The sequence below is a fragment of the Lathamus discolor genome, chromosome 1 (genome assembly GCF_037157495.1).
Source record: "Lathamus discolor isolate bLatDis1 chromosome 1, bLatDis1.hap1, whole genome shotgun sequence".
Lineage (NCBI taxonomy): Eukaryota > Metazoa > Chordata > Aves > Psittaciformes > Psittacidae > Lathamus > Lathamus discolor.
In genome coordinates this window covers 112,658,698-112,683,516 of record NC_088884.1, presented here as the reverse complement: position 1 = coordinate 112,683,516, position 24,819 = coordinate 112,658,698, and the positions used below count along the sequence as shown (strand labels likewise).

The window sequence follows — 24,819 nt, the reverse complement described above, 5'->3', positions numbered from 1 at the left end:
TCTTCATCTTTACAGCACACATGAAAGTAGATTTTGTGGGAAGACCAACTGAGTTGTTTGGGTTTTTCTGTCAGAGGTGATCATGATTTTCAGTTGTGCAGTTTACGAGGTCAGTGAGGTTTCATTTAGGTAAGGAAATCATATTGAAAAGGTCATGAAAGTACTAACAAATTTTGTCACTTAGGTAAAACAGGCTTGTAGTTTTCTTTGTAAATTACCTGGAAGAGTCTTTACACTTTGCAGTAAAGAGGGTGTAGAAACTGAGGGAGAGGGAGGCTGTGGGCTTTGGTTTTGGTTTTTTTTAACAAGTTGACCTTTTTTGGAAGAATCCAGCATACTTTTTTTGAAGGAAGCCAGTATATCTTCTTTTGGTGTTCATGCCATTGCTTTGAATTGAATAAATGAAAAAACATCCCTCTATTGGAGTAGATTGCATATGGGCTAGTTCTCAAGTTGAGGCTTAGGTTGCTTATGCTGTCTCCCTTTTCTAGAATCTTAAATGCTGCCAGATAGTGATTTGTAATGTCTGCAAACTGGGAAGGCAAAAGTTTCTGTGCAATTTAATTTGTAGGGGATTCTTAGCCTAAAGAAATAATAAGGAAAACAAGGCCAGTGCTTAAAAAACTTAGGTACTTGTATAAAAACAAAAAAAAAAAGATAGAAATCAAGATAAGGATACAGCTCTTTTATGTGACCAACCTTAACATTTGGTTAATTAACAGATAGAATAATTTATGTGATTTATATGAAAGAGCATGGCATGTTCAGGAAATAGTCAAGGGGAAACAGGATAAAGTGCTGTGTTTGTCTGTCATCCATACATAGGCTTGCTCTGAGGTCTAGATAATCAGCATCTGCCTGGGAAGGAATATAGTAGAGGAGACATTACCCAACAAGTTTTTAAATGCATTGGTAAGGTTTTGATGTTTAAGACGAAGGAAGTAGTTAGGGGATTTTTTTTCTTTGTAAACAAAAGTGCAAACTTACCTCACTGTGGAGGAAAGATTGAAAGAGAGCAGCCCCAAACAGAAAAATGAAGTCCAGAGGAAGTAAAAATTGTATCAGGTTACCAAGGTCAAAGACAGAAGTGTAGCATAAGCACGTAAGGACATTATGAGGAAGACTGAGATACAAAATGAAATGCAGCTAACAAGAAAACTCAGAACTGATAAGAAATGTTTTTATAAGGCTGTTTTTCAGCAGTCCACTGTCAAAATGAAAAGGTTTGTTTATTACAGTCATCCTGGTTCCTGTACTGTTCCACACCCTATTAACAATTTAGCTAATAGACTTTTCAAATTCCTTCCAACTCCACAATCCAGTGTAGTGATTTATGTAGTGTTTTAACTCTCATATAGTTACATGAAGTTTGGAAGTGTTCACAGTTCACACCTACTTCCAGGTTTTCAAAGCTGTTGATTTTACTTTTAAGAAAAGACTGTATGCAGTATTGAGGTCTGCACTGAAGAGAAAAAAGGAAGAAAAGGCACTGAACATATAAGTGCAAATGAGTGCACATCCACTTGGTTTTCTTTTATAATTATATTTAGAGAAAATAGTGATTGTTTCTTTAGGATGCACTGACCCCAAAGGCAAAGACATTCATGTACCTGCGTAGGTAATTTTAAAAGCACTACTGTACTTGCATCTTGGCTTTATGTGCCCTTGCAGCCTTTCTAGACTGTGACAGCTTTAACCAGCATTTGGCAACTTGTTTCTCAGAGTCCAAGGATTATCTTGTTGCTTAATAGTCAGAAGAAGACGCCAAAAGCTGTGTCTGTAGGACAGTCGTACCAAGGTTGTCCTCTGATCAAGATCTGAAATCTTGAGCCACAGAGTAGTGGGAGACAGATGAATGAGCAAAGCTTCTCTTGAATGTTGGCAGTGTAATAAGAAGAAATGTTGTGGTGACATGTTATAAAATGAATCATGCAACCAGATTCATCTCAGCTCTGAAAGAATGGGCCTTAGTGTGGTGGGATAATCTTCTGAGATGTCTGATAGCAAGCGTGAATGGTTTCCAACTAGCAGCTGGAAAAATCCTGGAGTTCAGAAAAACAAATAGTCTTTGTCCTAAACAAATTAAAGGCAGTACCTTTAGTTTAATCTGGCCTTCAAAGTCTTGCTTCTCCCAGAAAAAGGCTTAATGAAGAGAACTGGTAGACAGGTGAACTGACTGATGTGTGAAAATTGAATCGGAATTAAGATTAGAGTTAAAATTTAGGTGTGGGCTGCAGGGAGCTGCTTTGTTTGTGCTATCCTGCTTGGTATGCTGGCTACAGGAAAAATAATTTGTACCAAAAAGAAGGGTATCACCTAGCTCAGCCAGTAATGCACTGACTTTTGGGAAAGAAAATCTTGTCTCAAGGAAGGAACACATGATATTCTTCAGGCATCTTATACACAAGATGCAAAAACATAATTTCATCCTGTAGCAGAAGGTATCTAGGGAGAATGCTGCAAAGTATACCTTGGTACACCTGGCAGAGTCTGACCTACACGTAGGGAAGAAAATAGTGTTAAGTTCCAGTATTTAGCATTCACTGAAGAGCTCCACAGAATATTATGTATGCGTGTCATTTAGCATTGCAAGTGGCTCTGCAGTAATGTGCCTTGTTCAGATTAAGGGAGTTTGCCAAGACAACATGAGAGTTACCAGTACAATGGCGCTGAACACTGGACAGCACAGAGGTGTGACTTGTGAAGGCAAAGTCTGCAAGAAACTAGAGGATAATCCACAAAAGGGATGACAGGTTTGTCAAGACAGAGAAGCAGAACTGTCAAATCCATGTCAACATTTTAATGCTTGATATTTAAGCCTAAACAATCAGCTCCTTGTTAGTCCATACAATAATGTAAATATTTCAGTGCACTTCTGTAAACTACCCTATATCACATCAGGGACTAACTTCCATAGGAATAAAAATTCTTTTTTCAATTCAGCGCTAACTAAAGAGAATGTCTTGTCAAAAGGATCAGAGAGAATTTTACAAGCAATGGTAAGAATTTTCTCCAGCAGTTTTTCTATTGCAGCAATCCAGAAGAGCTGAGGAGGTAGGAGAAAGAATGAATTCCCAAATTGCAACACAGGCATAGAAGTCTCTGTTACATACATTTATTTATTTATTTATTTATTTATTTATTTATTTATTTATTTTAAGAAATACCAGCTCAATAAGATGAAATGGAGATGTGAGTCTGAATTTAGAGTCACAAGGGAGGTAATTATTCAGTGTAAAAAAGATAGAGAGATATACATATATACGCACAATTGAATTTCAGCTTATTAGGGGCCAATCTCCTGGAAGAATATGACAACTAATACGGAGACAACTGGAAAACAGTGGAATCAATCACATAAGAATTGCACGAATTAGTGAATTATTGCCCTAAGCATTGTCCCAGTTTGAAAGCTGTTGAGGAATCTCCCTTAAGGACTTCTGTGTTACTTTGTTTCTGTGAACATAAGGTATGGATGTATATGCATATCCATTTATATTTTATATATAAAGACTTATGTGAGCTGCAATTGATATACTTACCTGTGAGTTACTGTTTTTAATGAAGTGCTGATGTCCAGCTGCTCCTCACTTTTGCTATAACTAGATACAATATCACTGTTGGGTTAGATTCCTCTGAATTCTTTCACATTTCACTCTTTGCTGTACCAGAAGGTACAAAGCACCAAATTTCAATTTTATGGGCCCTTACCATGGGGGGAGAGTTGCCTGTTCATAAAGGATTCACTGGAGAGAAATATTTTTGATGGGTAAGAAAATCCTTTGTATAAGAAGGAGGAAATCTTTAGAAAACATGCCTTAAGAAGGATGGCTTTTCAGAAGGGCGTTGCAAAAAATGCTAACAGGATGTTTGTAATAATTTTGCTAATGTCATTCCTGAGTGAATAAGTGAGGTAAATTGGTTCAGGCTTTGTTTAAGAGGGACAGCTTTGAAGCTATTCAAAAACTCAGCCTTTTTGAAAGACAGTTAAAGTTTCTGAAAGAAAATTAAGTATCTACCTTTTGATGTTGGGAGGTGGCATTTAATCTTGGGACTTGAAATGTCATCAGACTTTCAGGGGACTTTCAATTCATTCCAACGTTCCTGTTACATTTTGAGGTAAGGAAATTTTATTGCTAACTCACAAACTAGACTTTCAAACATTCAGAACCCTTTTCCATAGTCTGTTGTGAGCAGTACTGTGCTGACAATAGCAGCTTTTTTATACCTTTTTATGTATGAGTGGTTTCTAATAAAGTTAGTTCTTCCTTTGGAAACTGGCTTGACATCTGTAAGAAATCTCTGAGTACATCAAAGAACCATATTCAGCCAGACACACTCAGAAGACTTTAAAGTTCAGGTCTGCGTGTATGTTGTACACTACAGCCTAAATTCTGCTGTAGAAACATCATGCTAGCTATGCTATTACATTAAAATTATGTGACCCAGCTCAGACACTCTAAACCTAAAAGTAATGGGCATCAGTTCAGGGCATCATGGCAAGTTTTGCCATCTCAGTAACAGCATATACAGAATCTTTTTTTCTAGTCTGTACATATTTAGTTAAAGACTATTTCCATCTGTTCAGCTTTTCTGTGTCTCCAAGGTCCAAGAGATGTTTAGGAAGTGTAGTCAGTGGCTAAACTTCTGAATTGCATCCTGAATTCTAGGAAATCTTAGGCGATTCAGCATTATCTGTGGAGCTACTATAAGCTAGCAAGGCAGGCTGATCTTCAATCTTCTGAAACACTGAAGTTTCAAAGATGCGTATTAATCATATCTATTCTGTTGTTTTCCTGTGAGCCACCAGGTTTCCTTCAGCTGGGAAATATCTTTGCCAATGAATAAAATCAGAAAGTGCCAGTTGTTTCCTCCATTTACCCTTTTGACCTCATTCTACCTACTGTCTGTTCATGCATACTTTGTGTTTGCGAAGATAAAAATTAGCACCTTGAAACAATTTCTCTGCTGTGGTACTCCACTGTAATAGCGGGACAGCTTTAATGCATCTAGAGCTCTGCTTGCTTGATTTCTTCAGCACACATCTTCTGTTCCGAGAACTACATAACTTTTTATGAAACCCTTTTTTCCCCCAGCTGTGCAGTTGCATTTAGCACATGCAGGCCTAAATCTTTTGAAAATAAATATTCTGAAAAGCTCTAACTTCAAGGCTGTTAAGAGGTATCTATTTCTGTGAGATACAGAGGAACCAGGTAAATGATGTGGAAGTACAAGCAAAACAAGATTCTCTGATGTGCACATTGTATGGGCATAGAAGACAGAAATTAATACTTTATTGATGGAGGCACGTATAGATACGTAGAAATCCAGGCACCTTCTTAGAGCAGCAAAGCAGGTCAGGGAGATGTCTGATGGCTGCGCTGTCTTGAAGACTAGTATTCATGAGGTGGCTGTGTACAGGAGCAGCAGGGAAGTAGGCATTCTCGGTTCCCCAAAAAAACCCCACCATTTCTCTAAATGTTTTCCCCTTTCACACAATGTGAACTCTGTCCCTCCGTCAGTGATGCTGTGTGCCAGGAGGCAGCAGGATACTAGGAACAAATGTCGAGTGTGGCATGAGCTCATAGGAGTCAGTTTCTGTGCATGCAGAAGGGTCTCAGTTCTTACTCTTGACTTTGCTGTCCGCTAATCTGCTTGTAATTAATCTTGCAGACTGGATGATACATGGTGTTTCGCTGCCTGCTTTGGGGCTGGTGTATTCAAACTCCCAGACCAGACATTTTGTATTTCAAAATTCCTGAACAATTATTGAGGGCTTTATTGTGCTTATGCAGGCACAATGTACATGTACATTTACATGGGAATGAAGTGCCTGCTGAGTTCTTTGGGCTAAAGGTACCTTTTGAAATGGCAGCTCTTTCTGCAGGTCAGCAGTTGGCAAGTGTGTGAGGTGTATTTCAAGACGGCAGAACTGTCTGTACCTATGTATGTTACAAGTTTGCTCTTAGTAGCTGGGGTTGAGCGGAAGTTTGTTTCTCTTCTGCCTGAAGAAATAAATTGGTAACATTGTAGAGAGACAAGTGTTCTGACTATCACCAGGCTGATTTAAAATAACCGTGTGTGAATGTAACAGCTTTCTAGGGTAACAAAACCCAAGGCTTTGCCACTTCGGGGCACTGAGGTAGAACCACTACCATGCTTTGCAGTCCCTTTTCTGGTTTTTCAGTGCACATGCAGCTTTTGGTACCAACCACAACGGTACAGGAACTGTTTGCAGTGAGGCCTGCAGGGTGTAAGGATGGGAGATGATGAGATCAAAACAAATATTCTCCTTTTTCTTTCTAGATTAATACAGCAGATAATTTCACAAGTTGCAAGGTGGAAGCAGAAGCTGATGACACTTACGTGGTTACACTAGGCTCAGAAACTCAACCAGCTGTAAGTCATGTTGTTAGACTGCTTTATCAGTAGCAAAACATGCACTGTATTAAATGAGTGGGATTACAGACAAACAGAGGGGGCACATTACTTTCCATTTCCACATGCTACTGCAGCTTCCAGGGAGTGAAGATGTCCTAGGAGAAGGGGGAAGGCAGGTGGGGGATTCAGTCATGATAACAAAGTCATTGCTCAGTCAGACCTCAGTGCAGCCACCACCCTTCCCAGTGGATTCTGGAAATCTGTGATTTCTGCATGTAGAAAATCCTGAATTCTCCGAGTTCTCAGAGAGGGGAGGCACTGCCCACAGGGGCAGCCAGCACCTGTGTGGAGGCACATTTTGCAGCATGATGTTCATACATCTAAGCATAGATTGATTACGAGCTTGTTAGTAATCTGTGTGGTCATATGAATTCCCCTTGAAGACTGCAAATGAAATTGCATTTTTGCATTTACTGATGGCATATATTTTGCATAAGTTTGAGGGTATCATGGCTTATAAAGATAAACTTTATCCTGTTTCTATCTTACCTGCTTGTTAACAATGTCTCACTTCTATATAAAAAGGATATTTCTTATTTGCTAAGTTTAAACTTGTTGCTTTAGCCCTGATACGTTTTCACTGCCTCTGTCATGCTTTCTATGGGAACAGGGAAGAACACCACAGATAGTAACAGTTTACTGTGTTAGCCAGCTAAATACCCTAACCTCCAATTTGAATCAGTGGTGAAGGAAAGGCACCACCAAAAGATAAATCAGAATGGAAACCTGCATCAAGGGTTGGTATTACTTGCTCTGCATTTACTGTAAGTTTGGTGGTGGACTTTACTATTTATGTTACTGAGGTTGACTATTCAAATCCATGTGCTTTTGCGTATGTATCTTTTCCCATCCTTACGCTATATTCTTATTCTGTGGTCCATGGCCCACTAAAGAGAGAAGAGCTCCATTTTTCCACAGGAGTACAGCCATGTCTCCCAGGGCAATGTTTATTTAATTTTAGAGAGATTTAAGTAAGCACTTGTATAAAAACAAGTTACACGGCTGTGTGAGCTACAGCTTTGTTTTGCTAAGTGTGGCGCTGTGCTGCATTGAAAGTCAAGTATATTATGGAAGCAAGTTAAGTGTGCATGATTTCAGACTGACAGCAGCTCTAAGAAGTTTAACACTACATGCACGAAGATGGTGTGTATCAGAATAGCAAGATACAATAAAAACCTCCACTGTTGATTTGGTAAATATTTAAAAAGCTGTTCACTGACAGTATGTATTTGACAGCTTTCCTACCGAATCATTTCATTAAAGTTTTATTAGCAATTGTGTTGCTTCTGTGGAATCCTTGAAAGAGGAAATGTTTCCAGATGGCAAACTTTAAATGAAATAATGCATTCTTTAACATTAAAAGCCAAGCAGAACCCAGGAGATCAATATGGAATTGGTTCAAGATGCCAACAAGAAGCTGAGGTGGGTGAGGAAAAGAAAGATGATGTAGAAGACAGCAGAGAGACAGAACATGAAGACGATTCATACAGCTTTCACAACCGTCCTGACAATATGTATGCCAGCATACCTGATGATCTCAAAGAGAACAGAAGAGACTGCTTTTTTTGTAAGAGGCCGCCTCCTCCTCCCCCTCAAAACCTGCCTGGCATCCTAAGACAGAATGATTGATCACAAGGTACGACCTTGGGAGGAAAATAACCCCAGGCACAAATATGTGCAAATGCAGGCTAGGTGCTGCTGTAGAGGTTATGTGTGGTTACTTCTAATAGCAGTGGCTAGGCAGTGTAGGCCTAGTTCTGCAAAGCAAGCAAGTGCATATGAGCTTTCCTGTACCAAGATATTCATGACCAGGCATGTCAGCTGATACTGGGGTATGGGCTGCTGGGTTCAGGTTTTAGGTTTTCCTCACTCTGCCCATCTCAGGGAGCTGCTATATCATACATGATACATTGGATTTACAAAAGAGGCCTGAAACAAACTATTGAGCTAGTATTTTTGTAAAGTATTTACCATTTTAAGATATTAAATGCTACCTTGATTTAATACAGCTTGGAATTTCACAAGTAGAATTAAAAGAAAGCAACTGTGCATAGAGAAGTAACAGTATATTATTACATTTTAGCCAATGTTGTAGTTATAAGTAAAAAGCCATATTGTGCTGCAGATTGAAAAGAGAGGGAGAAATTATGACCTGCAATGAAATGCTTTGCCTTCTTCTTTTCCCCTCCTTTTTTCTTTTCATCCTTCTGCCCCAGAGTAAAAACCTGAAATTGTGTTGTATTTTGATTCAATTGATGAGAAGCCCAAAATACTATTTGCCTCTCTTTCAGAGGGGACGATTATCATTTTTTACTCATTGGGAAAATAAGCATGCAAAAGAACTCAAGCTTAAATACCAATCTTAAATAGTCATATAGGGGAAAATAAACCCTTCTTATTTGTCTGGATACTACTGTTAAGTGCACACACAAATTGCTTCTCAGTTTCTCCACTGCTTATTACTGTTAACTCTGTTTTTAAATGTGGCACAACCTAAGAGAGTCTTAAATTACCATCACCAAGCACACTGAAGTCATCCGAGTTCACATAAGTAGATAGAAATAACTTTCTAGCCTTACAGCCTGTTATAGGTGGGGTTTTGTCCTGTTTTCTCTGTGAAAGAAAAAGCTGGAAGTCAAAGGTGGATTCTAAAAGAGAGAATAAAATTAATGTTAAAAATGTGGTTTGCTTCCCATGAAATACTCAGCTGCACCTATATGTGTGCATAAATGAGGGTTCAGGTTTGGCGTATAGGATTTGGTAGGGTAGGCTTGAAATAAATGCCTGTCTTAGAATAGTTCTCTTAGCTCTACCATCAAGTAGTAATGTGACCCTCTGCCAGATGCTGTCTGTCTGTATGTGGGTACCAGCTTAGAAAGCTTCTTGGCTACATAGTGTCTTGTGCTGAGTGCTGTGCTGGTAAGGCAGAGTTTGTCTAAAAACACTCCTGTGTGAGTCGTTCGTTTAAAACATGCTGCGAGGCTTTCTGAAGCATTAGCTTTGGTTTCATCTTTGGGGAGCGAGGTGGGGGGGTATCAGAATTTCTCTAAATAGGAATGAGGCTTGCTTTCAAGGTGGAGCTCTAATGTCTCATTGCTACCTAGTTTTATCAGCCACTTGCTTCAAGTGTTGCCATGGAATATCTAAAGGCAAGTCCCCTCTTCCTGAAGCCTGTGTTTTGGCAGTGGCACGACAGTGCCCATGTGGGAGTTAAAAGAAAGAGGATCCTGCAGAGAAAGGAACAGGATTTATGGCAGGTGTATTAATCCCAGTTGCTGCTTTAAAGCGTTTTTATGACTTAGCCAGAATGCGTGTTGATTGCACGTGTTAATAACACATCCCATTTATAAATATATCCCACTTACAAAGACTGTTTGGTTCTTCTGAACCCATAATAACCTCCCCAGGGAATTAAGTGGTGGACTCCCCAACATTGGGCACTTGTAAGATTGGGCAGGACAGGATACTGGGACATCTAGTCAAGCTGGTGCTTTGTCAGGAAAGGTTGGATCAGATGATCCCTGAGGTCCCTTCCAACCTATGGAAGGGACCCTCTGTGGGGTTCTATGATTCACAAACAGGTAAAGCAATTCTTTAAATAGTGGGATTGAAAACCCCACTAGTGACCATGGCCTAGTTCAGCAGATACATATGCACAGGCAGTAGATTACAACATGAGGAAAACATGACTTAGCACAAGAATTCCAGGCTCCTGTTTTTTTGCAGGAGGGTTGGGAAATCAGCACAAGAAAGTTACAAACATCTATGGGAGCACCAGCCTCAGTTGCAGTTTCTAACTCTTCACAGTTTTGGGGGTTTTAAAGACAAATCAAAACAAACTCAAGTATTGGGAAACTTGATTCCTTTTAATGCAGTAAAACGTAAAAGGAATACAAGTACTGAGTAGTTACACTATGAAACACATGAAATGTAGGAAGTACAGAGACTGAGAGGAGTTACTGGTGGGGGATAGTCTTAGCATAGGTTATAAGAAGTCATAAATTTCATCTGCCCTGTACGGGGCTCTTTAAACATTTTTTTCACCTTGCCCTACACTCCATCTTGGTAAAACCCTCAAAACCATGTGGGACACTAATGATATACGAAAGACAAACCCCAGCATTTTCTAGAATAACTTTCAATTCTGAAGTCGTTGCAACAGTTAACAAATAACCTGACTCCAGAATGCCGAGTGCCACATGTGCCACTTACTTGGCTTCACCATTAGAGCACCTATTTGTGTGACTCTGGTGGGAGCACCTGGGGACTCAATATTTCTTTTAAATAAGCCCATTTATTTGGGGCTAATAGCTAAGCATCTGGTTTTGATAATCTGATGTGAAATCATGAGGATGCTCTGAAGTTGGAGTTATTCCTCTGGGACATCCTTTCTACTGACTTAGATGATCAGAAGCCTCTGAAAATCAGAGCACTTTAGAGGTGAAATTAAGTCTCAAGTTACTTTAGGAAACTCTAAAGCTGTAAGTTAAGTCCTGATCTCCTTTCTGTACTGTATATATGGAACACAAGTCCTGTCTTTTTCAGAGAAGAATTCTGTGGAGGACGGAAGTGAAAGGCAACATGGTGATGGACTTACAACAGCATGCTACAAAGAAGGTACATGCGAGAGAGACAGTGGAGGGGAAGACCTGTACACTTTCAAGACACTGAATGAATCTGTGTATGATTTCATACCACTTGAGAAGGAGGAGAAAAGGAAGGAACTCAAGTTTTTTATCATGAACAGGCCGCCAGCCCCTGCCCCTCATCCAGTATATTCGCCAGTCAGAGAGGAGAACACTCCCTATGTAATGCAAGGTTAGTGTGCTGCTTTGTAAATATTTGCTGTTAGAATACATACTTGTCTCTTCTATTTGATGAATATTTAAAAGACTTGTTCAGTTACTTTCAAACCAACAAGTTGATTCACTCAACCTACTCTCTCCTTCCAAATGAGCTGAGAATATCTTAGACTAACGTTAATTTTCAGTTTGCATCTCAGATAGCATCATTATTTTTGTTTACATCTGAAAAACTTATGGCCATATGATGAATAAATAAGAATCACTGGGCTAGCTGGGAGCATGTCTGTTTTAGTAGTGCAATACAAAATGTGCTGTTTGAATTGCCTTTGCTTTTAGTTTCTTTATCATAATGTTCTTATTTCTAAGAGAGAAATTTTAGAGATATATATAAATATATATATATTTTATTTTTTTTTACCTGATGAGAACAGTAGGGAGAAAGGCCTGTGTGAGAGCTCCTCTTTCAAATCTCCTTTCTTTAATGCAAGATGCTAGAAATGGCCCCTGAGGAAGGATTATGTCCTTTTACCATTTCTGTAAAAAACAGGGGACCTTTTGGAGCTTATACATGGAAATCTAAAGCTGGAAGAGATCTTGGGTATCCTGCAGTTCAATTCAGACTGAGGCCAAATTTCAAAATAACAAAAGGGATTTCTGTGAACCTGCTGCAGAGATAGATCTCTGAGCCCCACAGTACATACTGCCTGCATTACCAGCTCCCTCTACAGAAAGCTGGTTATGCATAAGAATAAATGGTAGAAAACCAGGCTGAGAAAGGTTACCAGTAGATTGCCTACTCCATCCAGTGAGTGTTCTGCACTAAAACAGGATTAATGCTACCTAGATCATCCTACCAAATACAAAAGAGCACCTCCTTTTTCGTGCCTATTTCAGTCAGTGATTAATTTTATTCTTCTTAGCTAGCTCTCCTCCTCCAGGCTGTGTAACTCCAGGTGAGGGCCAGAATGTGTGGGCTAACACATTTATCATTTAGTTGCTCTTTTTTCAGCATGTTCAGGAGGTACAAAGATGAATCATTACAGTAGTTAAAGGGTAATTCAAGCACGAATGTGTAGGGGGCCTGTTACACCTGCAGAAGTCCTGAAATGGCTGCTTTTACTGAGATTACTAGTGCTGTGTTTCAAATCTTCGTCCTCCATCATCATAGACAGGCTAGTGACTTGAAAACCCTTACTGTGAAGATGCTTTATTTGGGAGATTACTTTGACTGTCTTTTATTGCACTATAGTTTTTCACTTTGCCTAACTGTTCACTAAGGAAGAGACTGAGGAACTGCTTTGATGGGTCTCTGGTCCTTTATACCATGTTTTTATATATATATATATATGGTATAAATGGTATAAATATATATATTTGTTTTCATATATTATGTTATAAAGACCGTTGCAAGCATTGCGAGTTGAAATAATTGAGACGTTAGAGTCAAGGTAATTTTGCTGCTTCTTTCTTTCTCCCTGCCACAAACATTCAACACAGTCCTTAAATATACAGCCGTGTACTGCTATATATCACAGCTATTTTGTTTCATCTATTTGTTAAAGTGAGAGTAAGATGCAAAACTTTTCGGGGTTTTCTTTCCCCCTTTTTGTTTAAATTATCGTTCGTGCCTTCCTGAAACACTGTGTTCTTTCCAACTTTCCTGCAATAAACCCTTTGATTTGTTCTGGCTCCACTGAGGTTTTGGATGCTCAATATGAAATAACTGAGATGCCATTTTTGAGATTAGCAGCCTTATATAATATTCAAAGCAGAGATCCCAGTGATTGCAGTGGCCACTATGAGTGTTCAGAAGTTCATATAAAATTATTAGTGTGACTAGCCAGCACTCTTAACGGCAGGGATTCACAATCCTGATTGCTGACTGAAATGACTTGTCTGGGGTTACACTGAGGATTGGTTGGAGAGAGGATTCCTGTTCTGCAGAGCAGCTTTTTTAGTTACTTCACCGAGGCATCCTTCCCTCCACTGTGTTCTCTCTCCATTGACTAAACACCTTTTAACTTCTAAAACACACTGAATAATACTTCTGTAAGAGACACATTTTCTTCACTGCACAGTTCTGGTTATCTTCAGAGCCATTCCCTTCTGGTGTTCACTAAGACACAAGTTCCATGGGGAAAACAGGATTAGAGAACAAAGCGTGATACACATGAGAGGGCCACATTAAGTCACAGTCACTCACAGCTGGATGGATCCCTCTGTACTCTGGGAAGGAAAGGACTGCAGGGCCTGTTGTGACAGTGCATGCAGAGGTGCAAGAGGAGGATTTCTTTTTACACCTTCTGTACCCACAGAGGTGATAGAAAATTTCGGGCGTGTTTATTGGCAAAACATATGCGTAAGCTATGCAATGCCTTTTGCCTCTTGGATTGCATGCTGATGTCTCCTTTTTAATTTATACTTTGAATTCATCAGGACAAATCAGGTGGCTGAATCCTCATGAGGGTTTTCACCACACATTGAAGTCAATGAAGTTACAAAAGAGTATCTTCCCCTTTAAGCAAAAGTGGTGGTGTTTCCATGAGAATAGCAACAAAGTGAGCAAATAGCCCTCTGTGGTAAGTAGCCTTCAAATTCAAGCTCAAGGTTAACATTAGGCAGAAAGCCTGCTCCCTGTAGTTTATGCCTTGGTGCTTTGAAGGACAGGTTATTGGTACTGTTGCTCTAGAGAAAACAGAGATAAGACGTGACAAGCCCATTTTTAGAGTCTCAGAGCAAGATCGACGCTTCCAAACCTAGGCAACAAGCTCTCAGTGATGCAAGGTGTCATAACTAAACTACCACAATTTGCAGTTTGAGCATCTGAGCTGAATTTGCTGGCAAATTCTGGGAAACATGAGTAGTTGAAAGATTGAAAACATGAGTGTTCAGATTGCTTTTACTCAGTTTCATTTATTCTGTTTTCAAATTTTAATGAAAGTGCTAACTACTGTATTGAGCACTGCTAAGCGTACTGCATCTTTAACAAACAGGGAGTACATTTGTTCTTTAATTTAGACCACTGCAAGAATTCTGCCTTCAGTGTGAAAGGCTCATCAGCTGATGGAGCCACAAATTGGTGCCAAATAGCTTTGTTGTCCAGATGGTATGCACTCTTAGTGTGCTTCCTTTCCATTCCTCAATTGCTTAGTATTGCTTTGTAGGCTATTTTGGTGGGATTTTTCGGCAGCATGCTGCCAAAACAACTGTTAAATAAATGTATGAAGGTGTTGTGTTTTCAGTTTACAGTGTGACTTTAATGTTCTCTATTGATACCAGATCTGATTGAGCTGGAAAACAAAGTCCTCTGTGTATTATTAGGGCAGGTGCATGAGTTTCTGTCATGCCTCCCTATCACTTTTGAAGTCTGACCTACCAGGACTGCCTGAGGGCTTGAAGATTACTGTCCTAGTTCAGTCATTTACCTCTTATCAGAGACCACCTCTCTGCAGCAAGGACACCTGTCCTACAGCAACATAAATAAAACTTTATATGCCTACAGCCTTTGTTCCTTTGCATGAAGGAATGTATTTCCCCTCTGTACACTGAAAACATTTTACTAGTTAAAGATAGCTTCACAGCAGGGTTAAAATTTAGAAGCAAAAAAATACATTTCCCAGTTGCTATCCCAGAAGAGAATAGCATTCTCATTGCTCATCAAAATCACAGGTTATGCAGGAAAAGTAGCAGCCAGTGGGTATTTTTAGGGAGGCAGAATATCTCATGTGCAGAACAGACAATGTAAACCCAAATAAAAGGAAAAAACATCCAGACCAAAACTGTTGGTGTCTTGGAAACTTATAGGTTCATTACTGGGAACCACAGTCATTGCATCCTGAGTTAGTAATTCATAATGAGTAGATTGTTTAAATGCTCTAAAGCAGGGGTTCCAAAGTGAAGCCTCAGAGCTCATGTGAACTGCAAAACATTTATGTTCCACAGAGGGATGTTTTAGTCCTTTCCTACAGTGAGTATAAAGTACTGCACTGCAGATGAGTTTCATTACATATCTTCAACTTAGGGGTGCTTTTCCATGAATAAAATACTAGGCACCACTGTTCAGCTGTCTCAGAGCACTTAGACTGTTTTTACAGACCTGTCTGGGAAGTGATATACTGGCTTCATCTGCTATGTTCATTCAAGCGTATTTTTTGCTATCTTAACTTCGGTGGATTGAAACATGTACTGAATAAGGTGCACAGAGAGGAAATATTTATAGTTGCTGCCTTGTTGAAAGGCTGTTCTAAATAACGTATTTCTGGTAAAACCAGACATAGTCTACCCCTTTTTTTCCTTTACTGAAGAAAAATAGGACTACAGAAGTATTCAGTTTTTACACACTGGAGCAAATATTCTTGAGTATATCACTTGAGTCCTTCCAGATTCCATGATCCCCTACATTAACTCTCTGCCAAGAGCCACAGTGCTAGAGTTCTCTTCATTGTGCATGGTACAGCAAGTACTTCGACACTGCCTTCTGATTGGCATATTATGCCAGCACTTGTTCTTCTTATTCATTTACCCCTTCTCTCGGAAGGGGGTCTGGTATTTTATTATCTTGCCCCAGTGAAGTGGAGTGGTCTCTTGTGGTCCCTCCACAACTGGGATTCTAGCAGATTTGAGCTCTCATTTGACAGACTCAGAGTCACACTGCAAATTGGGAAGAGAATTGCTTGCTTATTTTTAGATTAATGTTTTCACATTGTCATTACACTGTGATTCTTTTTAAAAGCCATTTTACTTTTGGTCTGAGAAAATGGGGGTTTTCAATCTCAACTAATTATGTGGCTGTGGAAGGTGGAGGCTGACAACAGCCTTTATAAATTGTGATGGGTGGACAGGATGCTGCAGGTGAAAAACTCAGGCACCATGCATTGAGCCACTGCAAATAACAGAGCAGTATCACAGTTTGGTGTTTCTGCAAGTTCATTTTTGACATCGCCTGCTCTTCATTCTGATGAAAATCCTGTTGTGTGTTCTCATAAATGTCTTGAGTTTCAGGCAGCACGTTTAGAACAAGTGAGTGCTTCTGTACCAGTTTACACATGGTCACTGGTTTTCTCACACCAGTACAGTAAAAGCTGGCCATTCTTTTTCCTCTTGCCTTGTGACAGCGTAAGTGCAATCAGACACCTCTGCTGTCATGACAGGACAGCTTCTGGGGCTTGAATCTTAAAATTGTGAAATACTTTGTCTAGATTTTAGGAGTGGTCCTTAATCATCTCTCACAAAACTTACTGATTAGCATTGCAGTGATGACCTCCGTCTAGTCCTCATGCTGAGTGATGCTCAGTGTGTTAGCAAACAAAATGGACAAAAAGAAAATGAGTTCTAAAAAGATGTGAACAAGCATCTGCAGAGTTCTCATCTCTTGAATAATAAGCATCATTCTACTATATTCCTTCCTTAGTATTCTCTGTGTATTTGTCATCCCTTGCTGTGCTACATCTAATTTACAGTCTAATCCATGCCAGAAAAAGAATTTACAAGTTTTATTTGCCTAGGTACTGTGCACACACAGTTGAAATGTTAAAAATGTTTAAATAATACAGAAAAAAATGGAATAGGCAAAGATAGGAGTCTCTCTCTGCAACATATCCCAACTAGCAGTTCCCCCCTCCTCCTCCATTCTTCCATTAATCATGAGTTAATTGTGTGACAATTCTAAAATGAATGAAGCAGAAACCTGCTAAGAACAAGGAAGAAGCTTACAAACTCACTGTAATTTGCAACTGAGTTGAGATGTGTTAATAAGTGCGGCCCCAGTGTATTAATTAATTTACATTATCACTTAGCCTTGTGTTCCTATAAGGACTTTGTTCCCCTGGATTTTAATTTTGAATGTTTCCTAAATAAAACAGTCACGGTGATAGATAATTTTGTTTGGAATATCAGCTCAATGAAGCTAATGAATAAATACATAGTGAATTTCCCTAAGCAAATGGAGTTCAAATTACTGATATTTATTGATTTGGGATGTTTGGGCCTTTTTTCCTGTGTGTTTGTTCTGCTAAAAGCATTGAGTAAGTAGGGAAGTATTAGGTACGATCAGCTCACATATCTTCCAGAGGGTAGGTCAATCAGTCTGGCTTTATTTGAATCACTAGTGTATAGTGGCAAACTATGGTTTGATTTTTAGTGGTAATGTTGCTAATGCGGCAAATTAGGCAACATCCCTCGTAGTTTAGATGGGTAAAGCAAAATGTAAATTAGAAACCATATTGTGGTTGATCGTTGCCTCCTGATATGAGGTGTCCTCTTCAATAATGTAACTCTTTCAGCGTTTTGATTGCCTCTGTTTCTAATTATATCACTTCTTACTAGCCTATCACTAAGAAATTTCTGAAATATCACAGTGCACCTACAATTCCTTACCATTAAGGCTTTGTGTTAGAACCTCAATTCATTTGGAAAATCAAATAAATCCCTGTTCTTTTTGTCAACCTCCAGCTATTGTGAAAAACGTCTTTCTCTCTAGACCCTTTGTACTCATCAGTTTCTTGCAGTGTGTGACTGTAGAATGCTTTTCTTGGTACAGAATTATATGCAAGAGACTTTCAGATGTTTCTAGCCCTTCTATTTGTAGACATAACCATGAAAATACTAACCACATTTTTAGGCTCATATCATTATTTACCTGCATGTGTAGACAACCTCAAACCACACCTGTAGCTAATCTGATTGAGATAAAGAATGCAATTCAAAGTTCCTTGAATCCCACTCCCTTTCCAAGCCTGATGTTAGAGATTTCCCCAGTTTTGCATATTTGCCACAAAAACTGTGTTTTCTCATGCATTTTAGATGTTGTTTTCTGTTTTCATGTCCTACTAGAAAATACTGCAGTGGTTCTTACTCTTTGAGTTTGCTTTCCTAGAGAAATACTGAGGTTACATTTCATTCCGAAAGTGCAATCTTACTAAGAAATAGAAATGTATGTAGGGCATGCAAAGATCTTCATCTGTGTCTTGTAGCAACTGAAGAAACAAGAGGGAATAAAGTGGAATTAATTATTAGTTCTCTCAGCCTCTTTTAATACTGAGAAACTGAGTGAGGAGATACTTCATAAACAAAAATTGTATTTCATATTATCGGGTCAGGACATTTAATTTCTAGATTTTGAATTACAGGCATCCATGGGTACTTTGGCCACTCACAATGGGATTAAAAATTGAGAACTCTCTCTCATCATGCAGATATTATTGAAGGGTGCACGTTAAGTAAAAAAAGCAGAATAGAAGTACTGCAACTATTTAATCAGATTATCTATGGCAAAGAGTCTCTGAAAATATAAAAACGTATCTCTTGTCAGCTGAAGGACTCTGGCATTCTGACACTTGAAAAAATTGCTTTATTAATATCGCTTTACTGAAGGAACATTCACTTTATCTTCCTAAGAAATAATGGAATACATCCCTGTGCAAGATTACCTGTTTCTTTCATTTGACTACTGTATTCAAGCAGCTCGTAAGTAATTAGAAAGTAGGAACGAAAGAGTAAATTGCTGGAGTCTTCCCTAAACCTGCGGCAGTCGTGCAGTGCTATCTGCAGATGTCTTTCCAGGCATTCCAAAAACAGGAATTTGTTTTCACTGACCTCACCCACACTGAATACTTGCTGCCAGCTAAAATCATTTCAGCAAGATGTGGCGTGTGAAGTGGTTTTAACAATTTTACTTTGAACTGGGAGAGTAATTCCATTTCTGATTACTCCAGCACTGCAAAACTCAGCAGAAATTTCAAAGGCTATTGATTAAAGTGCTTTCCAATCGCAGGGACATTGTTGAGTATATCCTTTCTCCTCCTTATGCAGTAAAATTCAGGCTGCCTGCATTACCTCTGTGTGCTGGTTACTTTAATTTCTTCTTCAGAAAGAGGATGCTATTTCAAGTATAGAAGAAAACACTGCAACCTTATATAGCAGGATTCTTTGAGAATTACTGGGAGGAGTGTTACAAAAGTTGAAATCTACCAGTGTTAGGCTGAAGATAAGGGTGTAACATAAGCAGATTGCACTGCCTGTGTAGTTCTTTTGCTCTCACTATTTAGCCTGAGAACATTTTAAGAACATCAAGTCCCAGCTGTTTTCATTCATCATCACCTTCCATACAAGCCTCCTCAGGAGTTAGCGTAAATACTTTATTCTGCAATGTAGGAAGTACACCCTTAGGAATTGCTCCTTCCTCGCCTCTGCATATAGCATGCACTGAGTTTAGATGTCACAGAGGTCTTGATGATCCCTTTTACAAGTTTCCCTGAGAGAAGCAGATGTGTTGTACAAGGCAGCTCGAGCAGGCAGACAAGGAGCAAACTAGGGTCCACTGGGTTCGCCCAGGCAGCAGGAGCAAGAAGCCAGGACTCTGGGGTGGATGGTGGGCTATGCTGATGGAATAAGTGATCATGCTTTGCTGTTCCCAGTGCCTGAGTAAAGTAGACAAAAATATACATATACTCTTTCTTAAGCAGAGTCATTATTCTCATAGTACTATTGTATTTACCTGCCTTAGCTTTCCCCATGAAATAAGGAACAAGCTACAGTTGGTGTTTGTTCCGTGTGAGAAACTCCGAGATCTAGCTGGTTTTGCTAAACAAGTAATATGTTAATGTGATAAGTCTATTTTATTTTCTTCAAAGCTTCTTGTTATGCTATCTGTACTATCAGTAATCCTGCCATTCTGTGCAACAGAACAGTTTTTCAAGTAATTAACATTAGCCTGATAAGTGGGTTGAGAAGTACTCCTCGGCTAGAACAGAAAATTCGTTCCAGCCTGCTTTCATGAGCTTCCTTCCTCCACTCAGAATGTCTGATGGTTTTTACTGCATTTTTCACCAGTTTCCTAATCTTGTTACTTTTGTTGTAGTGTTTCAGCAAAAGGCCACTCGAGTGCCCAGTGACAGCAACAGAACGTACTGCAATGCCAGGAAGCCTGGTACAGAATTTAATTTAGCTCTTTCACTGCCTTGATGCCTTCCAGTAGAGCTAGTAGAGATTTGTTGTGTCTTCATTTTGACCGATCTACCATCTCTTTTCCCACATAGGATTTATCTCCTTTACAGTATCACAGCATTTAGAGATCAGATTGAAGAAAGTTCAAGGCCAGGTTGGATGAAGCCTTGTGTTGGGATGGTTTAGTGTGAGGTGTCCCTGCCCATGGCAGGGGGATTGGAACTAGATGATCTTGAGGTCCTTTCCAACCCTAACTACTCTGTGAATCTATGATTCTAAAGAAAAACATAAGCTACATTCTTGTGGGAAAGATTTGTAGTCAGAGTTACTTTATGCTTTTCTGTTTCCCTTCTCCATTGTGATTAAAACCAAGAAAATGACAGACAGGAGGGCTCAGCTGTGTGCTAGTTCCAGACAGGGAAAGGCAGCAGTGCAGGGAGGAACAGTTCTCTCCCGGGTACCTCAAGATCGATGTAAAATGGATCACTTGTTGCAGTCCAGTTATTTGAGTTGTAGCACATCAAAATGTTGCTGCCTTAAATTCCATTAATGGTGCCTTAAAATAATCAACAATGTTATGTACAAAATTAATGAACACTGAGTGAAGCTTTTTCCTCTATCTTGTGTTAACAAGCAGCAGGTCAGGATTCAGGCATATAGAGCAGCACATAATCAGTTAGTTATTTCTGCAGCTGGGGACTGCAGTCTCCAGTGCTACTGACATTAGTTTTTTGTGAATGCTAAACCTCTTAGGAAAAGAATACAGGCTCTTCTAGAGCTTACTGTGTTGGAGTACTGGTAGCATAAATCTGCAAACCAGCATAGTGACCTTTTATGATAGAGAAGATAGAAAAGAACTGTGACCAGCAGGTCAAGAGAGATAATTTTGCCCCTTTGCTCTGGTTAAGACCCCATCTGGAGTGCTGTCTCAGCCTCTGGGGCTCTCAACACAAGAAGGATGTGGACCTGTTGGAGTGAGTCCAGAGCAGGGCCACAAAGATGATCAGAAGGCACCTCTCCTGTGAAGACAGGCTGAGAGACCTGGGCTTGTTCAGCAGGAAAAGAAGGCTCAGGGGAGACCTTAGAGCAGCTTCCAGTGCCTAAAGGGGGCCTACAAGAAATCTGGAGAGGGACTTTTTGCAAGCACAAGTAGAGATAGGACAAGGGGGAATGGCTTTAACCTTTAAATGACTTTTACAAGTCCTTTTCAACACAAGCCATTCTATGGTTCCATGATAAACAGAGTAATTTTTATGGGTCTGAAGAAATACACCCACACACCTTTTTCTGTTATGAAAAAAAAAAAGCAATTTTACCTAAACTGGTCTGATCTCCAAATAATCATATCAGATGCAAGGCATTAGTGTCATTAGTGTGTCAAAATAGAATCAACTAGCTGAGATGCAAAAGAGTAGAGATTCATGCCTAACATGTGCTAGTATGATCAAAACAAAGGAGCAGGAGAAGCCACAGTAGGTGGTTGTTTACTTCTTTAGTGTATTTCCCTTCTCATAGTCCTTCCTCACCTAAAGTATATATTGGTGCATGACACAGCAGAAAGATTGGTGCAGGTCATACTCATAGTTTAATCCTGGCTGCATTTTCTGTGCAGTGAAACGGGTGCTTTGCACCAGCCTCACACAGGGCTGGCAGAGCCCTATTTCACAACTTCTCACTTGCTCTGGAGGGGTCATTTCAGTATCAGTATCGCGGAGACATGTGGTGCTGCACCTCCCTGGACGAAGCTGTGGTAACACATGTCTCCTTGTCATTTCCCTTTGGCTGTGCACCTGTGTCATAATCTCTAGGAGGACCAGGCTGTCATGTTTCTTTGTCACTGCAAGGTATTTAATGATGTGGGGGAAGGAAATCATGTGAAATTCCAAAATGCTTTCTGGCCAAATTTCAGCCCCAGCTTTTGAGAGATGTAATGTGTGAAGGTGGAGAAGGAAGGAAGAAAAGGCACAGCGAATATGTTTTTGTTTTAACAAAGCAACAATTGCCTTTAAAATGTCAGTACTATAGCTTTAGTGTTAGAAAAATTCTTGTATGAACTGATACTAATAGAGAATCCATGGGTCAGAGCAACAGTAATAAATGAAATGTTTAAGATGTTACTCTGCTGCCAAAGAGTAATGGTAGAATCCTTATTGATTTGTTGCATTTCTCTCTTTGAAAGAGTAAAACACACACACACACACCCCCCAAAAAAAAAAAAAAAAGAAAAATAACCCTACAAACAGAAAGTAGAAAGGGGAGGTGGCACTCTAAAGATGGTGTGGTTTTAATTGATGTCAGATTATAGAATCACTCTTTGCATGCCTTTGAAAAAAGCACTTGTATCATAAAGAGAAAGGAATGAAATGAGCTAATATGTTCTACTTTTATCTTTCTGCATTGTGTAGCACAAAGAGGTCATGCTGACACAGTAACTGATGGCACTGTGCAACACAACAGGAAGAACTCATCCACTTGCAGGAACAGGTGAAAAAGGGGACAACTTCTGTGGATGAAGCCCTTGACAGATTTAAACAGTGGCAGAAGGAAAAACAGAGACTACAGTCCTCTCAACAGGTATGAGTCTGAAATTTATGTTTCTTGACAGGAATCTTGATCAGAAGTTCCAAAAACAAGCCCTTGTCTTCTGGCTGCCACATATGAGGTCAAAACTAAGTCATGATTTACGTATCTGTCAGCTCCCAAGGAATTTGTTGCTTATCGTTCTGAATCTTCTAGATGCCTGTTTCCATTGTTGTCTGATTACTTGAGAGGCTTCCTAATTTATTTTGCCTGACTTCAGGTGCTGTTGCATTCAGTTAAAATCCTGAGTTAAATGTGTTGGTCTTCTGAGACTTCTGTTTTAAACTGCTGGGTCTATGCATCTTTTATGAAACCACAAACCTTTGGTAGCTGAACAAACCAAATGAGCTATTGAACAGCATCAGCTAACAGAAACCTAACTACATCAAGCATGCATTGTTAATATATATAGACTTACATCAGGCTTTATGCCTGTCTGCAAGTGTTGAATCTACCTAGTAAAATTCACAATTGTTAGCAGTCCTCTTCAGCTCCTTTATATTCAACGTATGGAGGAAACTGAGGTGCACAAAAAGAGGATTTACAAAAGCCTACACACTGAGTCACTGAAAGAACCGCATCAAAGCTCCAAGTGAAAGAGAAAAGCACAGTGAGGAGGTTTGCTAATTACTTGTAACAAGGCAGCTGGAGGCAGAGGTTATGCCCTCATTTTATAAGAGGTCATGCATTAACAAAAGTATTTTCCTGTTGTCTGTAAGCACATTTAGTAGAAAGAGGAAAACCAAAGGTACTCAACAGACTGGGAGAGCTACCAAATGCTGCCAACAAGGAGAGAGATTAAATGCTCTTTGTGTTTGCTTTTACTGGAGAAATAGTATGAGCTTTGTCATCACAGTGGAACACTTAACAGCAAAAGCTCAAGGGCCTTGGGACAGTTTGGGAGCTGGGTTCACAGGGAGAGTACCAGCAGCACAGCACTAGCCATTGAGCAGCACTGCCGGTGTGTTGTGTGCCCCTTTCGAATATGTCTGTGGCCCACACCCCAGATGGGAATTGCTGGTTCTGCTCTGTCAGGGGAATTACTTGTGGAGGAAGATGGTATCTAATCTGTGCAAAGATAGCAGCAGAGGTCATAAGTCTCTTTTTTTCTTGGTTAGCTAGAAGATGCCTGTATTTCAAGAGGAATTTACTTGGCCTGTTTTCACTGCTTCAGGGCAAAAGCTACTTTTCAGTGGTGGTTTATACCTTGTGCTGCATGTGTGACTTCTTTGGGTTTGTACCAGAGGAAAGTCTTTCACTTACCTCAGTATTAATATTATGAATTTAGTTCATGCTGTCACTGTAGTTGCCTGGTATTCACTGGGATTTTTGAGAGAAAATCACTTGGCCAAAGCAAAATGTAAACCCTAAGCCTCTGTAATGTAATGCCAGAATCAGTGCAACTTACTGATGGGGAAAAAGCTCCACAAGACTCTTAGGTATAAATGCTAAAATTAGCATTTACTTACAAGTGCATCATAGACATTTTTCAGTCTTTTAAAATTGTTTTCCTGGAGAGAGAAGCTTGGTGTTCAGAATGCTAAAGCATCTGGCTTTGTGTAGGTACTTATTATTGCTGCAGTAAACTTCCGCTACTGATTTCTGCTGCTGGTTTTATGCTTGTTTTCTACTTATGGGAAAAAGCACACCACCTTAGAGACCGCATTGTTGAAAACAGGCTAGAAAAGGAAAATCAAAATGGTGAGTTGTACTTCCTCTGCCTTTTGGAACGCTGTAGCCTTAAACCGTTAAGTGTACTGCAAAGGTCTGATCCAAAGCATGAGCAGGCTTTTGGATCAGGCATTTAATTTGCAATAAGCATTTTCTGCATCATATTTTAATGTAATCAGGCCTTCAGCAGGGTCAGGATTTCATCCCAAAGATGAGCTCACTGAGAGTTACCAAGTCGTGGCTCAGCTTTTCTGTAGCCCATTTCCTACTGCTTAACATAATTAGGGTAGATGATTTCTTTAGAACAATTTACTTGATGACTTCAACATTTTATTTGTAAATCAGCTATCAATTTGCACTTGCAAATTCTCAATGAACT

General features: G+C 39.6%; 1 protein-coding gene across 1 annotated transcript in view; it reads left to right on the top strand.

Moving 5' to 3' along the window:
- The window catches only part of BANK1 (B cell scaffold protein with ankyrin repeats 1), a 136,403-nt gene that overhangs the window by 107,561 nt on the left and 4,023 nt on the right, over positions 1 to 24,819 (top strand). The window contains 7 exon segments of the mRNA XM_065691256.1: positions 6,317 to 6,403; positions 7,805 to 8,077; positions 10,987 to 11,259; positions 20,104 to 20,172; positions 22,595 to 22,639; positions 22,642 to 22,672; positions 24,406 to 24,470. Of these exon segments, the coding sequence (XP_065547328.1) occupies positions 6,317 to 6,403; positions 7,805 to 8,077; positions 10,987 to 11,259; positions 20,104 to 20,172; positions 22,595 to 22,639; positions 22,642 to 22,672; positions 24,406 to 24,470 (843 nt within the window).